Here is a 21,127-nt window from a genome sequence, read left to right as displayed (position 1 = left end):
GAGTCTGGGAGAAGATGAAGGACAAGGTGAAGTTCAGTCCCGTCATTCTGGACCCAAACACTGCTAATGGATGGATCCATCTGTCTGATGATCTGACCTGTTTGAAACATGGAGACACAGAGCAGCAGCTCCCTGATAATCCAGAGAGAAACATTTATATTGAAGTGTTTGGTTCTGAAGGCTTCAGCTCAGGAAAACACAGCTGGGATGTGGAGGTGGGAGATCATCCAGACTGGTATGTGGGTTTGGTCAAAGAGTCTGTTGACATTAAGGGAAATAGAGATGTTACACCACAGTTTGGAATCTGGTGTTTATGTTTTGAAAATGGAAAATACACCGATGGTGATAGTAAGTCCATATCCGTGAAGAAGAATCTCCAGAAGTTCCGAGTCCAGCTGGACTGCGATAGCGGCTTCGTGTCCTTCTACGACTCTAAAGATAAGACCCACATCTACACTTACAGAGACTCTTTCACTGAGAAACTCTTCCCTTATTTCAGTGTTGGAGAAGCTGCTGGCGCAAAAACGACAAAGATCAAAATTATGTGAAACTGAAAAGTTGGTGTAATTTTACTGATTTTTACCTTTTTTTTTTTTTTACAATTGGTTGATTTTGAAATTTCAAAATAATATTTAGTCAATTCCTTAAATAAGTAAAGCTGAAGTCTGTAATTTTATTGATTTAAATTTTTTTCGATATATGATAAAGAAAAATCACTTTGTATTAATCCTAAAAAGTGGATTTATTATTAACAAATAATAAATCTAGACTTTCTCTACAACAGGGGTGTCAAACTCCAGTCCTCGAGGGCCGGTGTCCTGCAACTTTTAGAAGTGCCTCTGCTGCACCACACCTGAATAGAATAATTAGGTCATTAGCAAGGCTCTGGAGAACTGAGGRGGTAATTAAGCCATTTGATTCAGGTGTTTTGTACCTGTGGCACATCTAAAAACTGCAGGACAGCGGCCCTTCAGGACTGGAGTTTGACACCCCTGCTCTACAATAAGCAGTTAAGTTTTCTTTACGGGGTTCATTTTACTTCTAGGGCTTTGGAATATTTTAATATTTTATAACCTTAACAAGACTCTGAGGTCATGTGACCAAGACGAGCTGTTTATGGATTTAAAGGGATATTTTCCTTCCCTTTAATTTGACATTGGAGAACTCTATTGAGTTAAAATCATCCTTTTATAATTTCTTTTGATAAAGTATTTGTGTATACTGGTATTCAACATGTTTTACTTTTAATTTTTTAATTTCTTTTTAATTGTATTCCTTTTACTCCAGAAAGAAAACATGGAGATCATAATCTTTTTCAAAATGTTAGATTCAGTTGTTGTTCCTTACTTTATTTCACTTAAATGTTAAAGATCATAAAAAACTTTTAGTAAGGGGATCATGGTAAACATAAAAAGCAGTTTTCAAATGATGATTTCCTTTATTGAGGAAAAAAGATAACCAAACTACTGGCTTTATGGCAGTTGTTGCAAAAGGTGACAAAACCAAAACTATCTTTATTCTTTAACAAATTAAATCCTTATTCTAACTCAAGAGTCTAATTTTTTGTTTTCACATTTGTTTAACAAGCTAAAAATATTAATATAAAAGCAAAAATATTAAAAACCTCTAAGACTAATACTTTATCTCTGCATTATACCAGTCTAATGTATTGTTTATTAAACTTAAGTGCACCAGTTGTGTTCAGTTGTGTGATGGGAAACAGATTTAACCTGCCGATCAAAGTCAAACAGATAAAAAAATAAAATAAAAATCAGCCAATTCCAATCATTGGCAAGCCGATCAGTGCAACACTGTGATTGATAACGAATGGTTGAGAATATTGAACTAAAAGTTCAAATCGTGTTTGATTACTTTGTTACACTGTCTGTTTAATATACTGTGTACATTTAGTTTTCTTCATGAAATGCTTTAAAAAGTTTATATCTTTACATACGTTCATCTTTTCTTACCATATAAAACAGAATGTTAAATCTAATATTTAGCATTTGGAAATTATTTTCCTTTGTTACATTTTATGCATTTTTTGCTGTGTTTTTCCTTGTGCGGATATTAAAAGTCTACATGATTATTTGATCATTTGGAAAGATTTAATAAGCGTTTATGACATTTGGAGTGATGTATGTTCATGTAAACTAAAAACCATCTACACAGAAAGACACTGAAGTTTCTATTTAAACTGATTTTATTGATAACACCTTAACACATTTCTTGAAGTTAGAGAAACACGTGTAGCACGTAAGAGAACAGAGCAATAATCTGAAGAAGTGGAGAACTAGAGGGTTAATATTATACAGAAGAAAGCCAAACTGACAAAAAGAGACAAAGGGAAACCAGAAAGAGCCGACTGCAGAGAAATGATTGAAGAAGGTTGGAAACAGAGGGAGCAGGAAAAAGAGAGACTCCCACGGAAGAGAAACCACCTCAGTGTTGTCAGAGCATCTTAGTTTCTGCTGCAGGAAATAAAAAAGAACGCAAAACTTCAGAGTGAAAACAGCGGCTTCAGAGCTCAGACTGATAATGAACCGGTTCGTCTCTCTGATCCAAATTCAGGACAAAAAGCAAAAAATCTGTCTGTGCTTCATGTGGTGTGACTGCGCCTCCTGCTGGCTGCACTGACAACACTGAGAACCCATAGAAAAGCATGCAAAAGTATCAACACATCATCATCAATGTCCACTTTATCATAGTCATCCTTAGTGCCACAGTCATAATTATAATAATCCTTACCATATTAATCATCTTCATTATATCATCTGGAGACAAAAATAGTTATATGCACTTAAAAAGCTGAGAAAATAGAGAAAGGTCGAGTTTACCAGCATTCAGTAGAAAATGAGAACCCAAATAAAAACACCAAAAACTAAAAGTGTCCTTTTGACTGTCATGCAAAGAAGATGAGAGCTACGCTGCTAGCAGCAGTGCTATAATACTGCAAACTCCCTTGTTTTAAATATGTGAGTCTTATTATGTTGATTTTCAAGGCTAGAAACACACTAAGAAGAACAGAAGAACATCACTTTTGTACTGTACATGCTGCTATTTCTTCTTTTTTTCTGGAGAAGGGTTGACCTCTTAGTATTAAAACATGTTGAAGTAGACAACAGCGTCCTTACTGGATGAGACGTCAGTACGATACAAACTCTCAGTGGTGAGGAAAAAGGCTTAATCTGACAAAATCCAACATCTTCTAAAGAAAGTGTTGAAACATCCGAGGGACGGCTGACGCAAAGTACAATCCTGTATAATAACATAAGTCATAAAGTGTCCCACTTAAAACAGTAGCTTAGAATAACTACGGAAGTCCAAATGTGCCGCAATTCAGTAAGAAAAATAAATTATTACTTTAATGTTTTTTAATTATTATAATTCGCAAAAAAAATACTTAGATAATTAATGGATTTATTATTCATTTATAATGTGTTATAATAAATCAAATATGTTGGTGGTAATAAAAATATTTACAAAAATACAATAATTATCTCTTAGTATAATTTATAAGTTTGACTGTGTGTTCAAATGCATGAGTAGTTAATATTTTACTTTAAATTTTTAATTAATGGATTTCCCATTTAAATAATAATGTGGTTAATATGGTTTAAATTAATTATTACACAGCCAATTTTCTGGATTCTATTATAATATTTTGAAAAATATTTGAACTTTTGACACTCCATAGACCTAACTTATCATATGTTGGCCAAATTAGGTGTGCTATCCCTTTAAATACAGGTTTTACAGACAGTACTTGCACAATTGGAAAACAACTTTAGAAAAAAAAAAAAGCACAGTAAAAACATCCACTAAAATAAATAAATAAATACTCAAAATAAATAAAAACCTGAGGACTGTTCACCAAACCGACAGCTGGGTCTCTCTGAATCTCTTGTTCGGACCGAGCGGTGATGCAAAACGCGAAGGCAGCCAGTGGTGGACGAAGAACAGCGGAGCTGATCGCGAGTCGAACTTCTTCTAAAACAATTAACCAGTTTTCACTGCTGCAAAGTCCATCTGCTCTACCCTGCTGCCTCTGGCACAAGCACTTTATGTTATGAAAGGCTAATAACACTGTACACAAACCGAACATAATGAAGTAAAAGCACAGAAAAATAAAAAACAAAGCATGAAAAATAAACCATCCTGGGGTTTAAGGCCCGTTCCTGTCTCTCATAAACGCCTCCTAAACCTCCCCCAGGGTTTCAAAGAGCACACACTGAAGGCTTTAAATCTACATGCACATACAAATATATTGCACACTGTATTAAAAGACTGACATGATTGAAGCACCGAGCAAACACAACCTTCATGATTCCCCACTGCTGCAGGTTGGAGGCTTAGTTTTTGAATGTGCTTCATTTGGAAAAACAGCAGCAGTAGCACCAGCTTTCTGCTCTATGGCTTCAGAAACGAGAAAGGTCACACAAGTCCAAAAGGATCTGTCATTCAGAGCGCCGACTTCTTTTGTCCCTTTCAATAATAAAAAAAAAAAGAACCTGTTGTTGTGTTTCAGCCAGCAGTGCAGGTTCAAAATAACTCAGCCTTTTTAAGAAGGAGTGCTGAGCTTCAAGCGGGTGTTCATCCGTCTCCAAGCAACAGCAGGAGACACCGGCTGAGCATCCCCGTCTACTCCGAAAATAAAAAGAGCCCCAAGCAGGTTCAGGATGAGTCACTGAGCTTCAGGTCTGACTGAAAACAGAGGGAGGTTTCAGCAGAGCTTCCTCCTCATCTGACACTTCATGTTTGATGCTTGTAGAAAATAACTACAGACAACATGCTCTTCTTGTGCATTTTGTAGGTTTTGCAGCTGTAAGCTGTTGTAAGACATGAATCAGAGCTCCTGAGTGCAGGTAAGATAAAGGTGGAGAAGAAAGTTTTCTTCTTGATTTGCTGAGGTGCTTCAGACTTCAGCCTCTTCTGCCACAAATACTACAAACATCAAGTGTTTTTGTAAAGTTTCCATTAAAAATATTAGTACCCTTGAAATAAGTCAAAACTAACTTTTCAGCAAGAGCTTGTTTTAAGTCAATTATGGATGAAAAAGTACTAGAACCAAACATGGAGAAGCAGCATTCAGCTTCTATGCACCACAAATCTATAACAAACTTCCAAAAAACTGAAAAACAGCCAAAACACTGAGTTCATTTAAATCAGCGCTCCATAATAAATGGAACATTGATCAACATATTTGATGTGTGTTGATGATGGCACTTGACAAAATGTCATATTTGTTACTACTTTCTCAATTGGTGACTGAATTAATTTTGTGTTTTATGATGTGAAGCACTTTGACCTGCCTTGTTGATTAAATATGCTACACAAAAAAACGTGATTGATAAGTTCACTTATTGCATGAGAAAAATGTCTTGTTATAAGTGAAAAAATCTGCAAGTATTCATTTTTATCAATATGCAAAAATAATTGACTTAAAACAAGCTGCTATATCTTGCTGATAAGTTACTTAAAAGTTAGTTTTGCCTTATTTTTAAGTGGTTTAAGGTATTTGCGTTGGAAATTAGACAACTTGATCAGATTTTGTGTTTTTGCAGTGCAGCTAAGAAACAACAGCAGGTTCCTCTGATTGTGCTCAGTTACCTGGACTGTGAATGCTACGTCGCTACCTAGCATGACCGCGCTCACCAACACACCCTGCACACATCTGGTCATAAGTTTACCTACCTCCATCAGTTATTGGTTTATTTACGCTGTTTTTCTCCCCCAGCCGCCTCACTTTTAACAAACAACCAGATGGACTTTTGAGAAGAAGTTTGAATTAATTGCGGATTTTCTCTTATACGTAGAGGGCAAAACTATAATATAATATAGCCACTTAAACTCTCTTATTATTTCAAACCAAAGAACACGGGACCATCTGGCATGCATGTTGGTGGCAGTTTTGCTGCCAGTCATGCTGGTGCATTGCACAAAGTTTAGGTAATTATGAAAAAAGAAGACTTAAATACACAACAAAAAAATATGTTTTTGAATAGACAAACCAAGCAAATCAATTTAAATAAACTGGTAAGAAGATTGGTCAAATATGGAGCCAGACACAACTTGCTTTACCAAATATTAGTGGAGTTAGTATGCATAAATTTGAATTTGTTGAGTTATAAGAGAACATCCACAGTAAAATCAAACTCGTGTGCCCAGTTCTTGCTTTTAAAAATAATAAAAGTGATGTGTTTTTTTTTACCCATTCCGCACAGAAAAAAGTAAATGAATCCCTTGCAGCCTAAACTTGATCACATCCTTGACTGTATGTAAACTTCTGACCCCTGCTGTATAATCACACTCTCCATTCAGAAACGTTCCATCCAAAAAAGCAACAAAAAAGGACCGAAAGATAAAAGTAAAAATACTAAAACCGACGTTTCAGCCATGACTTCAAGTGCAGTATTATAGCTAATGTAGAAGAAGCAAATTATAAAAACGGCCAATAAACCTTTTCCACTTAACAGCCACATTAATAATAATTCTAATAATAAAAAAAAACAAGAAAACAGCCACGGTTACTATGGGGAATAAAACATGCTTCCTTAAAAAGATAAAACAAAAAAGTTCCTTCAACTCTAAAAACCACTGGCATCAAGAAATCTGAATTATACAAATTACATATACAATTGCAAATGTGTAACAATAATAATCATAATATAGTAATGATAATTATAGATTTTACTTAAAACTTTACATACTGTATTTCCAGTGCAGTGTTTATGTCACACATGTGTGGATTCACAGGAGGACAAGAAAGGGTCACAAAAATATTGTGGGGGTGGGAGAGAGACCGCAGGTAGGGGGCGCCACACCCCGAATCAAACACCCAGTGAGCTGGAGAGAAGAAGAAGAGTAAGGAACAGGAAAAAGAAGAAGATGTGGAGTGATGGTCGTCAGGAGCTTATTTTGTTGATGCAGACGGAGGCGGGGTCACGGTTGTAGAAGCAGAGGTGCATGCTGGGGGATGGAGTCCAGTGAGAGAGGGATTTGATTGTTGAGGCGTGACGAGCCATGTCCTCCAAGTCAACACTGGATGTGTTCCTTCATCCCTTCCTCTTCCTCTTTTCTCTCCAGCAGATCATTCCTGACAGACACAACTACAGCATTCAACCCTGAAAAGGAGAACAGACGACTAATACAGTCACAGGTTTTACACTTTAAGATTTGTCCAAGTTAAAAACACAGACAGAACTTGCTAATAAGTGAATTGGATAAGCAAAATTAAGTCTTTATATTTTTGAGAATTTTGTTTACAGAGACTTCATAATTCATTTTATTTGTCGTTTCTGTTGTTTTGTTTATTTATTTTGGATAGTTAAAATGTCTTCCAGTTCCACTGCTAAATGAACTTAGAATCGAAACTTTATTGATCTTTGAGAATGTGTTCAGGCATTATTATGCCATTACCATTGTATTACTTGAAAACGGTCTCAAAACAACAATATTATCATTTATCACAATAACTTCTGGGGCAATTTATCGTCCAATATCAAATTATTTATTTTAAATCCATATTGTCCACTATTATTTTCATTCATATTAAAATTATTCTAAGCAGTTCAGTCACATTTTATAATGGAGAAATAGGTGTAGAAAACATTCTACCTAACAAAAAAATACGCAGGCATGGCCTTCTGCAGATGTACCGTATTTTTCGCACTATAAGGCGCACCTTCAATGAATGGCCTATTTTAAAACTTTTTTCATATACAAGGCGCACCGCGTTATAAGGTGCATAGAATAGACGCTTCAGTTTGGGTTGCCAATTTGTTCCGTACTCTATTATTACACATCTATATTTATAAAGAAGTGGTCTTAGTACTTCATATAGTAGTCTGCCCCAGTTGTTGTTTCACTCACGGTGTTGGTGTTGCGATATTGTGCCCAACTGCTTTCTGGGTAACACAGACCAACCGACACGCTGCCGCCGCAGACTCTGTCTCTCTACCCCCGCCCCTCCGCCCCCCCTGGCTTTAAATGTATTATCAAACTTTATTAAACCAGCGTTCTGACAACTATCCCAGCATGCACTGCGCACTTCTTCTTCTACGGGCAAAAATGAAGTCAGTGGCTGCTTASCGTAGTTGCTAGACCTGTTGTGGCTCAATATTGGTCCATATATATACTGCTCAAAAAAATAAAGGGAACACTTAAGTGTCCACTTAAGTGTTTAAGTGTTCCCTTTATTTTTTTGAGCAGTGTATAAGGCGCACCGGATTATAAGGTGCACTGTCGGCTGTTGAGGAAATTTAAGGTTTTTAGGTGCGCCTTATAGTGCGGAAAATACGGTAATCTCCGTTTCATTTTCTTGCTTTTATGAGATTTAAAAAAAGTGCCATGCAAACACTTTTTAAAGATACAGAAGGACATTACTGCAGACCTGTCCTGGCGTTTTTGTGTCCTCCTCTCTCTTCCAGCCAGTGGAGACAAACAGCTGTCCTTCCAAAGTCTGAACACAGACTCCTCTAATGAAGGATGTTTCAACGGTATCAAACTTTTAACACAGACAGACCAGCACCCAGTGCAGCAGCCACATTTACTGGCCTTTCTGGTGAAATTGTTCAAAAAGCCTTGAAAGAAACTCATTTTTTACTGCAGTGGGATAACGTCAAATGTTAAACTGACTTGTTTTTATTAGAAAATGACACAAGGGATTACAGCTGAAATCCCAAATGATCTTATTAAAATAAAAGTAGCTGAAGCATTTTGTTCCATTTATGCTGTGCTTTTTAAAGTTAATCGGAGTTTTTAACAACTTCTAATTTATGAATTTCTGCTTCCCTGGGTTTTAAGTATTATGGCAGTAACTTTTTCAATAAATTATATTGGTGATTAAGGATTTAATCACATTTTTAAAAATGACCATTTTAAGTATTTTTTATACAAAATTAGAAATATGTAACATTGTAAATAAATAGATTACTTTCTAAAATAATAAAATAAACATTTTATTGCCTAAAATACAGTTGATAATTATTTCAATAATTCATTCATCATGATTAGTTCGATGTGTTATGATCAAACAATTGGAGGATTTAAATGGATTTGCAGCTAAATTTGGCTCATAAAGTGAAAAAAAAATTAATCTGAGAAAAAATATTGGAACTGAAAAGATTTGAAACTGAAAAAGTTAAAAACTACGTTTCAGATTTGAGTTGGTTTCCCCCCCCTCAAACATTTTCAGTGTAAGATTAAGCTACTGAATTAAAAAAATATATTTATTTGAAGGCTTTTCTACAAATCTTTATAAAAGTTGGCGATACGTTTTAATAATTCTCTTCCTGTGAGACTCTTTAAACATGCTGTGAGCGAGGCGGCCATCTGCTGCCGTGCTGCCCCGTCGGCTGGCTCGTACCTCACTGGAGAGGCGCAGCTGGCGCGCCTGAGCAGTGGAAGTGGATGTTCTGCCACTTGCTGTCTCTGCGATGCCAGACGCGTGTTTCCTCCGACTGGCTGGAGCGCGGCCGGCCCTGGTTGTCCACAAACTGAGTGAGCCGGATGTACGCGATGCAGGCGGCGTCCTCGCCGATCAGGTGGACGTGGGGGTTCAGGATGGTGGTGTGGATGGGCTTGTTGTTCTTAGCCAAAACTGACAAAAAAAAAAGACATTACTTATTTTAGATTACTCAACAGAAGATGAGAAAGGAGATAAAAACAGATCTATAGTGTCTTGGAAAAGATTCTGTTTGTAAATCTGTTTTATCCAGAACTTCTCTAGTGGCATTTTTAGCTTCATCTGCTTCCACTGACATGAGAAGGCATTATATATTATTCTAATTACCATAATTCAGATCTGAGAAATGATCTGAGGAAATCTTCGATCTTAAAGAAAACAGACTAAATATAGGAACAGATGAATCTTAGAGGAATCAGAGGGAAACAAATGTTTATATCTTACGGTTCTCAAAGTAGAATCTGTGGAAATCCATTCCCTCTACCAGGTTTCCCAAGGCCTCCGGCTCAAACGAAGTCAACCCGGGATCGCAGATCTTACTGACCACAGAACAGCAGGGCTGGTTTTCAAGACCCCGAATTATGCAAATGACACAAAACATTCAAGAGATCCCAGACTCACGCGTAAGCGTCAAAGTCTCCATTGTTGATGGCCTCGATCAGCTGTTCGGTGATCTTGATGATTTCTTGTTTGCGCGCTGCAGAAGACAGAAGAAAGACGTATAAACAAAGGTAACCAACAACAGGAGCTGGACTGAAGGAGGGAAGTTAGTTTAGTTATTTAAATACAACCAAACAGAGGCTCTGGCAAAGGCAGCCGTGACTCCAACCAAAGCAGTTACTTCATTTTACAGAATTAATGAAAAGACAAACTGGGAATTTAATTATTAATCGATCATTGAAATATAATCGACAGCTAATCTAGTAATCAATTAATTGTTGACTGGAGACTACAGACTCAAAAAAAGCCATTTGCTGAAAGAACAACACAGAGCAGTAATTAAGCCAAAATATACAAAAATAAATGCATTTTGCATTTAATTGAAAGCCTATCTGCTCTATTCAAAACTCTTCAAGTGTTGCAGTTTTTGCTTCACCTGGTTCAAAATCTGTACAAAACAAAATCCTCCCTTTAAGCAGCTTTTGCTGCCCAATTATTAATCGATTAACAGAATAATCAACAGATCAGTCCCACACTTTATTGGTGTTACGTCAAGCAAGAGGCTGATTTTTTTCATGTTGATGTTTTCTTAGCTGCAGACGCACCAAACATTCAGGAATGCTGCTGTTGAATGGTAATAAACGGTTTATATTCCTATTTTCAAAAGGAACTGAATTATTTGTACATTTGCATCTTTTAATGTAATTCTAATATTTAAAATAAGCTAAAGTGGTTAAATGAAAAATCAGCAAAACAAATTTTAAATAGAAATTTTTATCCGATTAATCGACAGAATAACCGATTACTAAAATAATAATTAGATTTGGCTCTAAAATAAACAAGAGAAAAATCTCAGCAACTTTCAGATGTTGATCCTGAACAGTTTAGTTTATTAAGAGAGCACACACACACACACACACACACACACACACACACACACACACACACNCACACACACACACACACACACACACACACACACACACACACACACACACACACACACGGCACATCGTCCAGTATCCTCACAAGCAGTGTCACCTTTTTGTATTGAAATACAAGTTAAATCAGCCGCCTGCAGTCAGCAGTAATCTACCAGCGGAGCACCAACGAGGTTTAATGAGGCTCAAAAACATAAAAATAAACCATCTGCATTAAGATCAGCATGATCTACTTCACTCTGCAGAACATGCTTCTGTTTATCCAGATGTTAGCATCGATCCCACACTGAAGTCCAAAGTCATCTGATCACAGCTTCTGATTGGCCAGCATGCAGCAAGGGGGGCGGGGTTTGCTGTGGGGCTTAGTACTCACTCTGGGAGGAGGACAAGGAGGGGCTGGAGGGGGAGTGGGAGGGAGGTGGGGGAGTGAAGTGTGCAGGTGGAGGGGCCGGCTTGGTGACAGGGGCCGGTGCTGAGGCGGCGTCGCCGTCGGGTGCAGCGGGCGGCGGCACCCTGCGGACGCTGCTTACCAGGTCTGTGAGCCGGGACACTGAGGGGTCCGGGATGGACGGATGGAGGGATGATAGAACAGATTACAAACAATAAGATGGGAAAAAACATGAAGAGGATGAAAAAAATGAAGCAGTGGGTAAATTTCTAGTCAATTTAAATAAGAATCTGTTTTGGCACAAATTAGGTTATTTTATCAAATATGTAAATAGTTTTTGATGCACACAAATTATTTCATTTCAAATCCTCATTTTTGGTGGATTAAAACAGGAATTTTTATTTTTTTAATAGAAAGTGTTAATCTGCTATGTAATTCATGGAGCTGCACTTAAATTAGAAGGTTAAATAAACTTTAACTTTGCTGTCATTTGTTTTTTATATATATAGTTTTGAAGAGGAGCGATGTTAGTAACACAGTTTCATAGAAAAGGTGTTATTTTGTAATTACATTTAGTTTTTTTTCCTCTAGTTTTCAAATTAACAAGACTTCTAGATACGTTTTCTTTCTCTTCACAGTTTACATAAATTATCTTTTGACATATTTTCATATTTGGTATTTTATGTTAAAAAAACAACTTCGCTCGTTTATCAGGGCTGTCAGTGGATTTATAAAGGTTAATATTTGTTTTTTGGGGGTAAAAAATGACTGCCTTTTCTTAGATTTGTACTGAACAGTAGAGTAACTTTTGTGAAATATTCTATGTTGTTTTGGCTATTTCTTATTATTTTTAAAGTCTCTTTTATTGAGGACATTCTGTAACTATGCAATGTTTTTGTGCAGCCTTTTAAATCTCTTTCCAGCAGTTCAATTTGTGGCTACTTAAAAGTATTTTTATTATATTTTCTTATTCAACGTTTGGGATCTCATTATACAGCATATTAGTGCTAAACTTCTGCTTCCACGATTCCCTTGTTCCACATCAGTTCTGACCCTGTTCTGTAATCTGTCCAAGCTCCTCATCATGCAGCATCTTGGCATGGCATCAGAGGAAAAGCAGATGCCAGATAAATGACTATAACTCTCATTTAGAGGTCGTTTACTGCTGAGTCTGTTTTGGCTCCTGCCCACTTACTCTGCATGGGGACAACAGGGGTGTGTGGAGGGGAAGGGGCGGAGAGGGCAGCTGGAGGCGGAGTGCTGGATCTACCTTCTCCGTCGGAGATGGGCCCTGAGCCTCTACGCACAGAGCCCAGCAGGTCAGCGAACTTCGCAGCAGCTGAATTTGGGAAGGGAGGAACATGGAGGCATTTGAATTTCAAAGCGACCCCCAGAATCCACAAACTTCCTCGCCGTGATCAGCTCTCATCAGCAACATTTCCTTACAACACTTTCTGCATAATATTCTGACAAACTCCATGCTTGGAAATGTGAGAAAAATAACACGAGAATTAAGCAGCGCTATTGTTGTTTTATTTGACTCCATGAGAGGGAGCCAAAGAGTAATTCAGGAAACAGCTGCAGGATTGACTTGAGAAAATTGAATTTAAAGCAATTTAATATATTTGTTCTAGGGCTGAGCAATATGGCTTGAAAATTAAATCTCCATTTTTTTTCTACCAGATTCAATTGAACTGATTTTCAAAAAAAAAGGTTACAAGAACTTTTAACTAAAAGAATATTGTCATTAGCAGAATTTTACCAGAAGAATGTCTTAAAATTTAAAGGAAAAAATATTTTTCATGAGAAAAAATGATTCCAGAGTGACCAGCTCAGTCTGTATGGTTTTCCTGAAAATAGACTTTGTCATTTGCTCAAAGTCCTACCACTGATAATAATTTGATTATAATTTGATGTGTTAGAAGATTAAGTTTGTCCTATAACTTCATAAGATGATCAACAGTCTTTATATTCATTTTCATTTTTTATGTAGGAATTATAAAATGACTACCTTTTTCTCCTAATATTATGACTTTATTCTGGTAAAAAAAATAAAATAAATAATAATCTGTCCTTATATTCCATCTTTATTTATTTGGACTTTTGAACTAGATGGCCGCACTGGGCGTGTCGACATCACTATGAACTATGGAAACACAAGGAGTGCACTAGAGAAAGAAATCTTGATTTTCTGAAGATTAAAACATAAAAAAAATAAATCAATAAAACTGCTTTATTGCCCAGCCCTAATTTGTTCATTTCTCAGTGCTGTTAGTAAATGTTTAAAGAGGCTCAGGTTAAAATCTAAAAATCTCATTTTGCAGAAGTCAAGGATCCTCTGCGATTTAAGTGTCGCTAAACAGCAGCAGGTGGATGATTTTAGTTCATGCAGGGATCAAATGGAAAACCACCCCCTCAAAAAAAAAAAAACAACAAGAAATGTTGTTTTTGGTATGAGACCTGAATGTTAGAGGCTGAACCTGGCCGTTCATGCTGACTTACAGTGCACAGCAGCTGAGGAGCCCTGAGTGCTATCAGGCTGGGAACTTGTGCTGGACTGCGCCTTAAGTGAGCTGTTGTCTAAGCTCTTTCCTGACAACATGCACACACAGAATGAGACCAAACACAAGTAAATCAAGAGATGAAACCCAGGCGGATGTTTTCCACCAGAGAAACAACACAATCGGGAAATAACGAAAGGAGCGGCGGAGATGACACAACGGGGGCTCGTAAACACGTAAAGACCCGATTTCCATCCTCACACTGAGAAATTAAAGATACTCTTTGGTTGAAGCAACTAAAGGTAATCATTACCCTGGTTAATGACTCAATTTCATTCAGATTTACAGCTGGGGCTGCTGCTGCATATGGGGTTTTATTGTGACATTATCGCGATTCTCAACAGAGAGCAAAAGATTGATGATGACAACGGTGATGGCTGCAGTAATGAGGAAAATTACTCACTGTTTGTTCATTTCATTTTCTTAAAACTGCAAAAACTACAATGTATATTTATTTAATTTTATATGACAGAGCAGCACAAAGTAGAAAAAAAAATTCAAGTGGAAGGAAAAGAGTAAATGACTTTCAATACTGGTGACAAAAAACTGAAAAGTGTGGTGTGTAACCGTCTTTACAATGATAACGCCAGTGCAAATATACCTTGAAAGGTTAATTATCTGGTAAATAGAGTCCACCTGAATGTAAATTAATCTCAGTGGTGATGTGTGGAAGACCTTAGAGAATGGGTGTCCAAACTGCGGCCTGAGGGCCATTTGTGGCCTTTAGACTGACTTTGTGCGGTCTCCAAACTGCAGTTCAAGAATGATACAAATTTGATCTGTTCAGTAAATGTGATTGATGTAGATGGAGACTTTTTATGTGGAATCAGGGTAAATTACACGCAATTTTCTTAGAATGGAAAATGTAAAGTATGACACAAAGTATTTGTATTTTTACAACCAAACTTTTATAATTGGTAGAACAACGTCCATCCAGACACTTTATTGCTTGATTTTAGCTTTTGTTATTTTCTATTTGATGCCATAATTGTAGCAAACATGGCAAAAAGTTTGCCCAGTCCTGCCTCAGAGGTTTATTTGAGAACATTGGTGACCAAAAAAAACAAAAAACACAGCAAATGGGTCAGGAGTTGAATGGGAGGAGGTGATGGGAAAAACAGGACTATTATAAGAACCTGGTGGGGACTGAAAAAATGTGAGACGGATGTGAAGGTTCAAGATACAACTGGAGCTCTTTGTCAAGACTTTGAAATTGTTCACAGATGTTCTCTGTCTTACATGACAGTTTGAGCTAAAACATAAAAATAAAAAAATCAGTCTTTGGATCTTCAAAGCTTGCAGAAAGAAACCATGAAATGCTTGCTTCTGTAACTTTAGCAAAAGGTGATTCAATAAAGTATCACCTCAGTGAAGCTGAATACAAACACTCACCACCCTTCATATTTTATTTATAAAACATTTTAAATGTCATGCAACTTATTGCTTCATAATTATGCACTACTCTGTGTGGATCCATCCAAAACATTCAATGAAGTCCACTGAAGTTTGTAGTAATAAGTGAAAAGTTTGAAGGAGAATTAATACTTTTGAAAGACATTCATTCATCTGGTGCACATGAATGTGAATCTTAAAAAGAACCATGCATGGGGGGGAAAATCCCAATGAAGATCTGCACCCTTCCATCTTGTAAGAGCAAGGGTAACATCAGAAACAATAACAAGTAACCTCCAAATCCACAATGTTTGACTTATCAATAACTCATAACAAATCCTGTAAACAACAAACTTGGTAAATGTTCTTCAGAATGACTATCCGTCACAAAAACAAGCAGCATAAAATGTAACAGAGTATAACAAGTAGTGTAGTATTGAGGCTAATACAACAGATTGCATCCTCCCAAAGTCAACCTGGGTGTTGGATTACAAAGCAGCTGTCCAGCACTAACCTGACAAGACCCCAAAAAGGCTACGAAGGCACAAACTGTTCCAGACAACCACGACCGACCCCTCCTCCCGCGCTCACCTAGCCCGCGAGGTGTTGTCTGCGCTGTCACCCCCGTTTAAATCTCAAGATCCATAAAAGTGGCGTGTGAGACGAATGCCTTCCAGGGGTGGCGCTAGAAGAGCGGCGTGTGTTCACCGTGTCACCTCTCTGGGCGGTCCGTTGCGGTTTCCAACCACCAAAGCTAAATTTAGGTGGCATCCCCCTTTTTTAGCCTCGACATCTCTGCCAAAGGTGCCCCAACCCTGCCAAAGCCTCCTACAGGGGTGTGGTGGTGGGGCTGAATTTGAGAGAGGAGGACTGTGTCGGGCTTTTAGGACTACAAAGTATATTGACAATTCATTAGTAGTTTTAATATGGCCTGTGAAATAAAAACTTAACCAAATGTTGGTAACAACCCAGGTTGTCTAAACACATTTTAAGGAACGTTTTTAAAAACTGATGGGTTAAAACTGGAATAAAAGAGGAATAGAAAGCCAAAAAGCAACCCCAGTGTCAAAACAATGTATTTCGAAGCAGATACTTTCACAAAAAAGTCTGTTGCAAAACATGCCTGCTGTATTTCTGAACTATTTCATGTGCCAGTGAGCGTCACAAGCTGCATTTCTATTGACTTTAAAATAGTGCAAAATAGAATTTCAAGAACAAATTTCCTAAATTGAACTACATCAATTTTGAAAAAGGTTTTGCTCTAAGATGAGGTGATTTTTTTGACTACAAAGAAATTTATTTATTTTGCAAAACTGCAAGGGAAACACTTTTGTTTTGCATCATGGATCATGTGATTAACAAACAAAAGCTACCACTGGCAGGAAAGATGAAGTAGATGACAGGAAGTTTTTTTTAATGACAAAACTGATTCAGATGTCATTGAGTTTTCTATTTTATGGAAACACAGAAATTGTGAAATTCTGTTTTTTAAGATGATAGCAGAACATCAACAAAGATTTGCAAACATTTGCAATGGAAATGCAGCTACTTGAGCCATAATTTTGAAGTGGAAAGAACATTATTACACCATAAATCAATCATGACCAGCTGCCTCTCATAGGATTTTTGACTGATAAATCAAAAATAATTTTGACACCTCAACACAAATTAAAACACCTTGGAAGCAATAAAGGGAGGTTATTATGGTTCTAGACATAATCCATTTCTGTTATGGGTGCTATTAAAGGATCAAACCAATCAGAAGAAATGTAAGAAAGTCAGATGGTGTGTTTCGGTTTCCCACATTACATCGTAAACGACCCAATAAAATGAAAAACATTCAGTTTATTTGCTCCCTCATAAAACGTTGCTGTGACGACACAACAACTTCAACAACAGCTTTCAAGCTATAAAGGTTTTTCTGAGGATAACAGGATGGAAAAAGCCATACTTTTTCTTTTCTTTGACCAGCTTTGTAGCAAAGTTTCTCAATATATCTGGATGTGCATGCTTAAAGTTTTGGCAGCCTTCAACATTCTGCTGTAAAAATTGTTTTCTCAGCTACAACCTGAAGTTGTACCTTTCAGCCTCTCAGTAATGGCAGCACAGCAGTTGGTTGCAAAGGAAATTGAAGGCAGATTTTACATCTTTTCACATTTTGGAAATGGCAAAGATTGACATCATGCAAATTTAAATTATCCGGATAATTCTGGAACCCTAAACAAACTGGTCTTAGTGTGGAGTAAAGAACTACATTGGGTTGGATTCCGGATTTGTCTTTCTCGACACAACAGCGATACAATAATCTGAATTAACTGGAAGCATCAGTAGCAATGAGGATCAATCTGATTGGTTAAAAATTATTTATAATGTGAATTTGCTTCACTTGGAAATTAAACACCACATTATTTACTGCAACCAAACAGTTTTTGCAACATTGTTATTGTGCATATTAACAGTATCAGAACATTTTAATATATTGTGCCATGCTCAATTTGAAATCACTGGCTCCAAGTTAATCGGACAAACCAAATGTTTTGGAAGTATTAACGGACTCAGTCCTGGAAATGGTTCACATTTATGCCTGCTCTCATCCTTTCCTCATGTTATCCTGGATAGCAGTCCATAAATCGCTTCTGATATTTACTGCAAAATGGCTGCAGTCACTATCACAGGTGCCTCTTTTGCTCCAGCAGAAAAAAAACCCCATTTTGGTCAGAAGTTTTGAAAAGATTTGAACAATTATTCAGCTTTATTGTCACTAAAACTAAAGCTGAAATGAGGTGTCAGTCATTATCGGTTGCAAAAAACTCAAACCATCACACAAATCCAGAAAGAAATAATCTTGCAGTTGGAAAATATTGAGCAGAATAATAACCCTTTAAAAAAAAAAAAAAAAAAAAAAAAAAAGCAGATAAATTAACAGACTACTGCTTCTGTAACACTTTATTGTTGTTTTGTCTTTCTAACTGTTTCGGCTTCCATGCAGTTCTCAGCTGTGCTTGCTAGGGAATTAAAAAAAAAAAATCACAAAGAGGAAGAGAAGATGGAAGTGCACATTCTGTTCTGTGTGCTTGACACTGAAATGAAGCATTCATGACCCCATTTAGACACATTGTACTCAGCTGAGATGTTGAAAGCGGGGCTTTTTCTCTGTGCTGAACTCCGCAGGCTAGAAAAACTCAGACACACCCACTGAAGCTAAAAAAAAAAGACTGGAAACAAAAGCGCAGTGTGGAGTTTCTTTTCTAATATGCAGGCTATGTTCTGCTCAGCGGCAACTGTGCCAGCTGAATATTCGAACAGGCGTGTTGGTATGTTGAGGAACGGATTACTCAGGATCCTCGATTCGACCCAACATATTTGATGAGAGCCAAACTGAAGCAGCTGTACAAGACGTAATATTTTACAGCCCTCTGCTCACCTGTCAGACACACCAACAACCGCACAGCAGGTGTCAAAATGCATCATGATGAGGCAATGCAGCCGGGCTCCACCAGGGGTCAGTAAAATGTTAGCTTTCAGCTGATTTAAAGCACAGCAGAAACATCAGATACATTTTTATTTTTTATGAAGAAGAATTCTCCCAACTATTAAAATGTGCTGCAGGATCTTTACGTGGGCGTTTACACACAAATAAAAAGAGAACATGGAGTTATTTTCTCCCCTTATTCAAAAAACAGAACATAAGCAGGAAGCATCCAGTGACAAGGGCATTTATCAGAGGTTTCCACAAAATATAAAATCAGGACTCCAGCTCACTTTTAAAGTCCAAACTCTATAGTTTATCAAGACTTGAATAAGACGGATGGAATGAAAGACGAAAGGATGAAAAGAGGGAAGGAAAGACAAATGATTGGTTAAATAAAATAACTGAGGATGGAAGGAAGACAGATGGATGGAACGACTGAATGAATAAAGGACAAAAAGAAGGCAGGAAGGAGGGAACAAAGGAAGGAAGAAGAAAAGGAAGGAAACTATATGAATAGATGGATGGATAGAAGGAAGGATGGATAAATGATTGGTCATATAAATTAAATGATGGACGGACGGACGGTCAAATAGATGAATGAACTGATGGTTCGTTGACGCGGATAGATGGACGAACGGACGGACGCATTGATGAATGCTAAAAACAGTTGGATGAACAGATGAATGAATGGTTTAGATGGCTGGATCTGTGGATGGGTGGATGAGAAAATGGTTGGATGACAATGATCAAACAGATGTATGGATGACAGAAATGCTTGGACAGACAAACAGCTGGATGCTTGGACAGCTAGATGGACAAACAGATAATTGGATGGACGGATAACCGGTTGGACGGACAGATCTACTGTAGGACAAATAACAAGACTGGTTCATGGATGAAGGATGAACAGATGGATGAACAGAGAGACAGACAAAGAGATGGGAAGCTAGACGGTGTTTGTCCGTAAATAATTTTAGTTTTGCCACTGAGACTCAAAATATTACAGTCCCACAAACAACAAATGGATAAAACAAAGGCTTAATTTTAAAGGGTGTACAGATTGTTGCAACAAATATTCACAAACTGAATCATTTCACAAAGAGGCTCTTTCTGTAACAAAGCTGTCAGGAACACAAACCTGCCTCTCAAAAAGAAGAAACTCTGTTGAAAATCTACACAAGCTACCAGGCAACCAAAAACAAGAAGAAAAAAAAATTTCCTCTGCTGTTGTAAAACCTACTCATCTGCCTGATATGATATTCATGGCTGCAGTTACACAAGCTGGCTGCCATAACAAACTGCATCATAAAAACATCAAGTGCTTGTAAAAAAAAAAATCCTGTAATTTACTGCGAACAGAAGCTCAGACTCGTTTGCATCGGTGAGGCCTTACCTTTCACATCCTCGTCCTCCACGGTGGTGTTGCTGCTGTCTGACGACTCCTGGAGAAGAAAACAAATCAGCCAATCACTTTGTGTTCAGGCACAGCAGGGGATTCACACTGAGTAGGATACACAGAAAGACGTCTGTCACACGAAGGATAAACAAGGTAAATCTGCACAGGCGGAACACAGGCCAGCAGGCGGCGCATCCTGTCATAACACATCGTGAACAGCAGTGGAAACCATTCACAAGAGGAAGCCAAAAGTCCTGCACGTTAGTAAGAATCATTGTTAAAACTGTGACATCAAATCAAACTGAAGTCTGCGTGACTTTTGACCTTAAAGCGCCAGTGTGTAACTTTTATAAAAATAAATTCTTACATATTTGTTGAAACCGTCACTATGTCGTGATAGCATGAGATGACAGATAATCTGTGAAAAAAACTAGAGCTCCTCTGCCTTCTCCCAGTGTTAACCAGAAACAACCAATCAGAGCCAGGAGGCGGGTCTTAGTGCTGTCAGTCACCCACCATGTGGATCATCCACTCCTCCCCTTCCTTTGCTTCCCCTTTGCTAAGCTGCAGCTGCTGATAGCAGAGCCTGCAGTGAATACTCAAGCTAGTCAGCATGACCACCGATGAGTAGGCCTGTCACAATAAATCAATTATTCGCATGATGAATTAAAATGACCTCAATAATTTCCATTTCGATGATTAATCTTCTTTCCCATTTTGCTCTCTTTCTACCAAAAATTGGATGATGAAAAACTTCCATCTGGTGCTTTGGTCTAAATTACTGCAATTTTATTAACAGAGACTTCATAATTCATTTAATTTGTTGTTTCTGTTGTTTTATTTAAATTTTA

General features: G+C 37.5%; 2 protein-coding genes across 34 annotated transcripts in view; one reads left to right on the top strand and one right to left on the bottom strand.

Moving 5' to 3' along the window:
• LOC103470635 (nuclear factor 7, brain-like) overlaps positions 1-563 on the top strand; it is an 8,538-nt gene extending 7,975 nt beyond the window's left edge. Inside the window, exon 2 of the mRNA XM_017306511.1 lies at positions 15-563. Within this exon, the coding sequence (XP_017162000.1) occupies positions 15-548 (534 nt within the window). The 3' untranslated portion in view covers positions 549-563. The remainder of the gene's footprint in view (positions 1-14) is intronic.
• A 4,735-nt stretch (positions 564-5,298) lies between these two features.
• The window catches only part of camk2b1 (calcium/calmodulin-dependent protein kinase (CaM kinase) II beta 1), an 82,981-nt gene continuing 67,152 nt past the window's right edge, over positions 5,299-21,127 (bottom strand). For 18 of the 33 annotated variants that reach the window (XM_017306717.1, XM_017306721.1, XM_008417823.2 and 15 more), the window contains 8 exons: positions 20,274-20,322; positions 13,958-14,047; positions 12,651-12,794; positions 11,441-11,617; positions 10,088-10,163; positions 9,911-10,005; positions 9,368-9,601; positions 5,299-7,124 (listed from right to left, as the gene is read on the bottom strand). In XM_017306717.1, coding sequence (XP_017162206.1) covers positions 9,369-9,601; positions 9,911-10,005; positions 10,088-10,163; positions 11,441-11,617; positions 12,651-12,794; positions 13,958-14,047; positions 20,274-20,322 — 864 coding nt within the window. In that variant the 3' untranslated portion in view covers positions 5,299-7,124; position 9,368. The remainder of the gene's footprint in view (positions 7,125-9,367; positions 9,602-9,910; positions 10,006-10,087; positions 10,164-11,440; positions 11,618-12,650; positions 12,795-13,957; positions 14,048-20,273; positions 20,323-21,127) is intronic. The other 15 variants (XM_008417850.2, XM_008417849.2, XM_008417841.2 and 12 more) reach the window with 1 other exon arrangement.

This window comes from Poecilia reticulata, linkage group LG9, assembly GCF_000633615.1.
Source record: "Poecilia reticulata strain Guanapo linkage group LG9, Guppy_female_1.0+MT, whole genome shotgun sequence".
Taxonomy (NCBI): Eukaryota; Metazoa; Chordata; class Actinopteri; order Cyprinodontiformes; family Poeciliidae; genus Poecilia; species Poecilia reticulata.
This window is presented reverse-complemented; position numbering and strand designations above follow the sequence as displayed.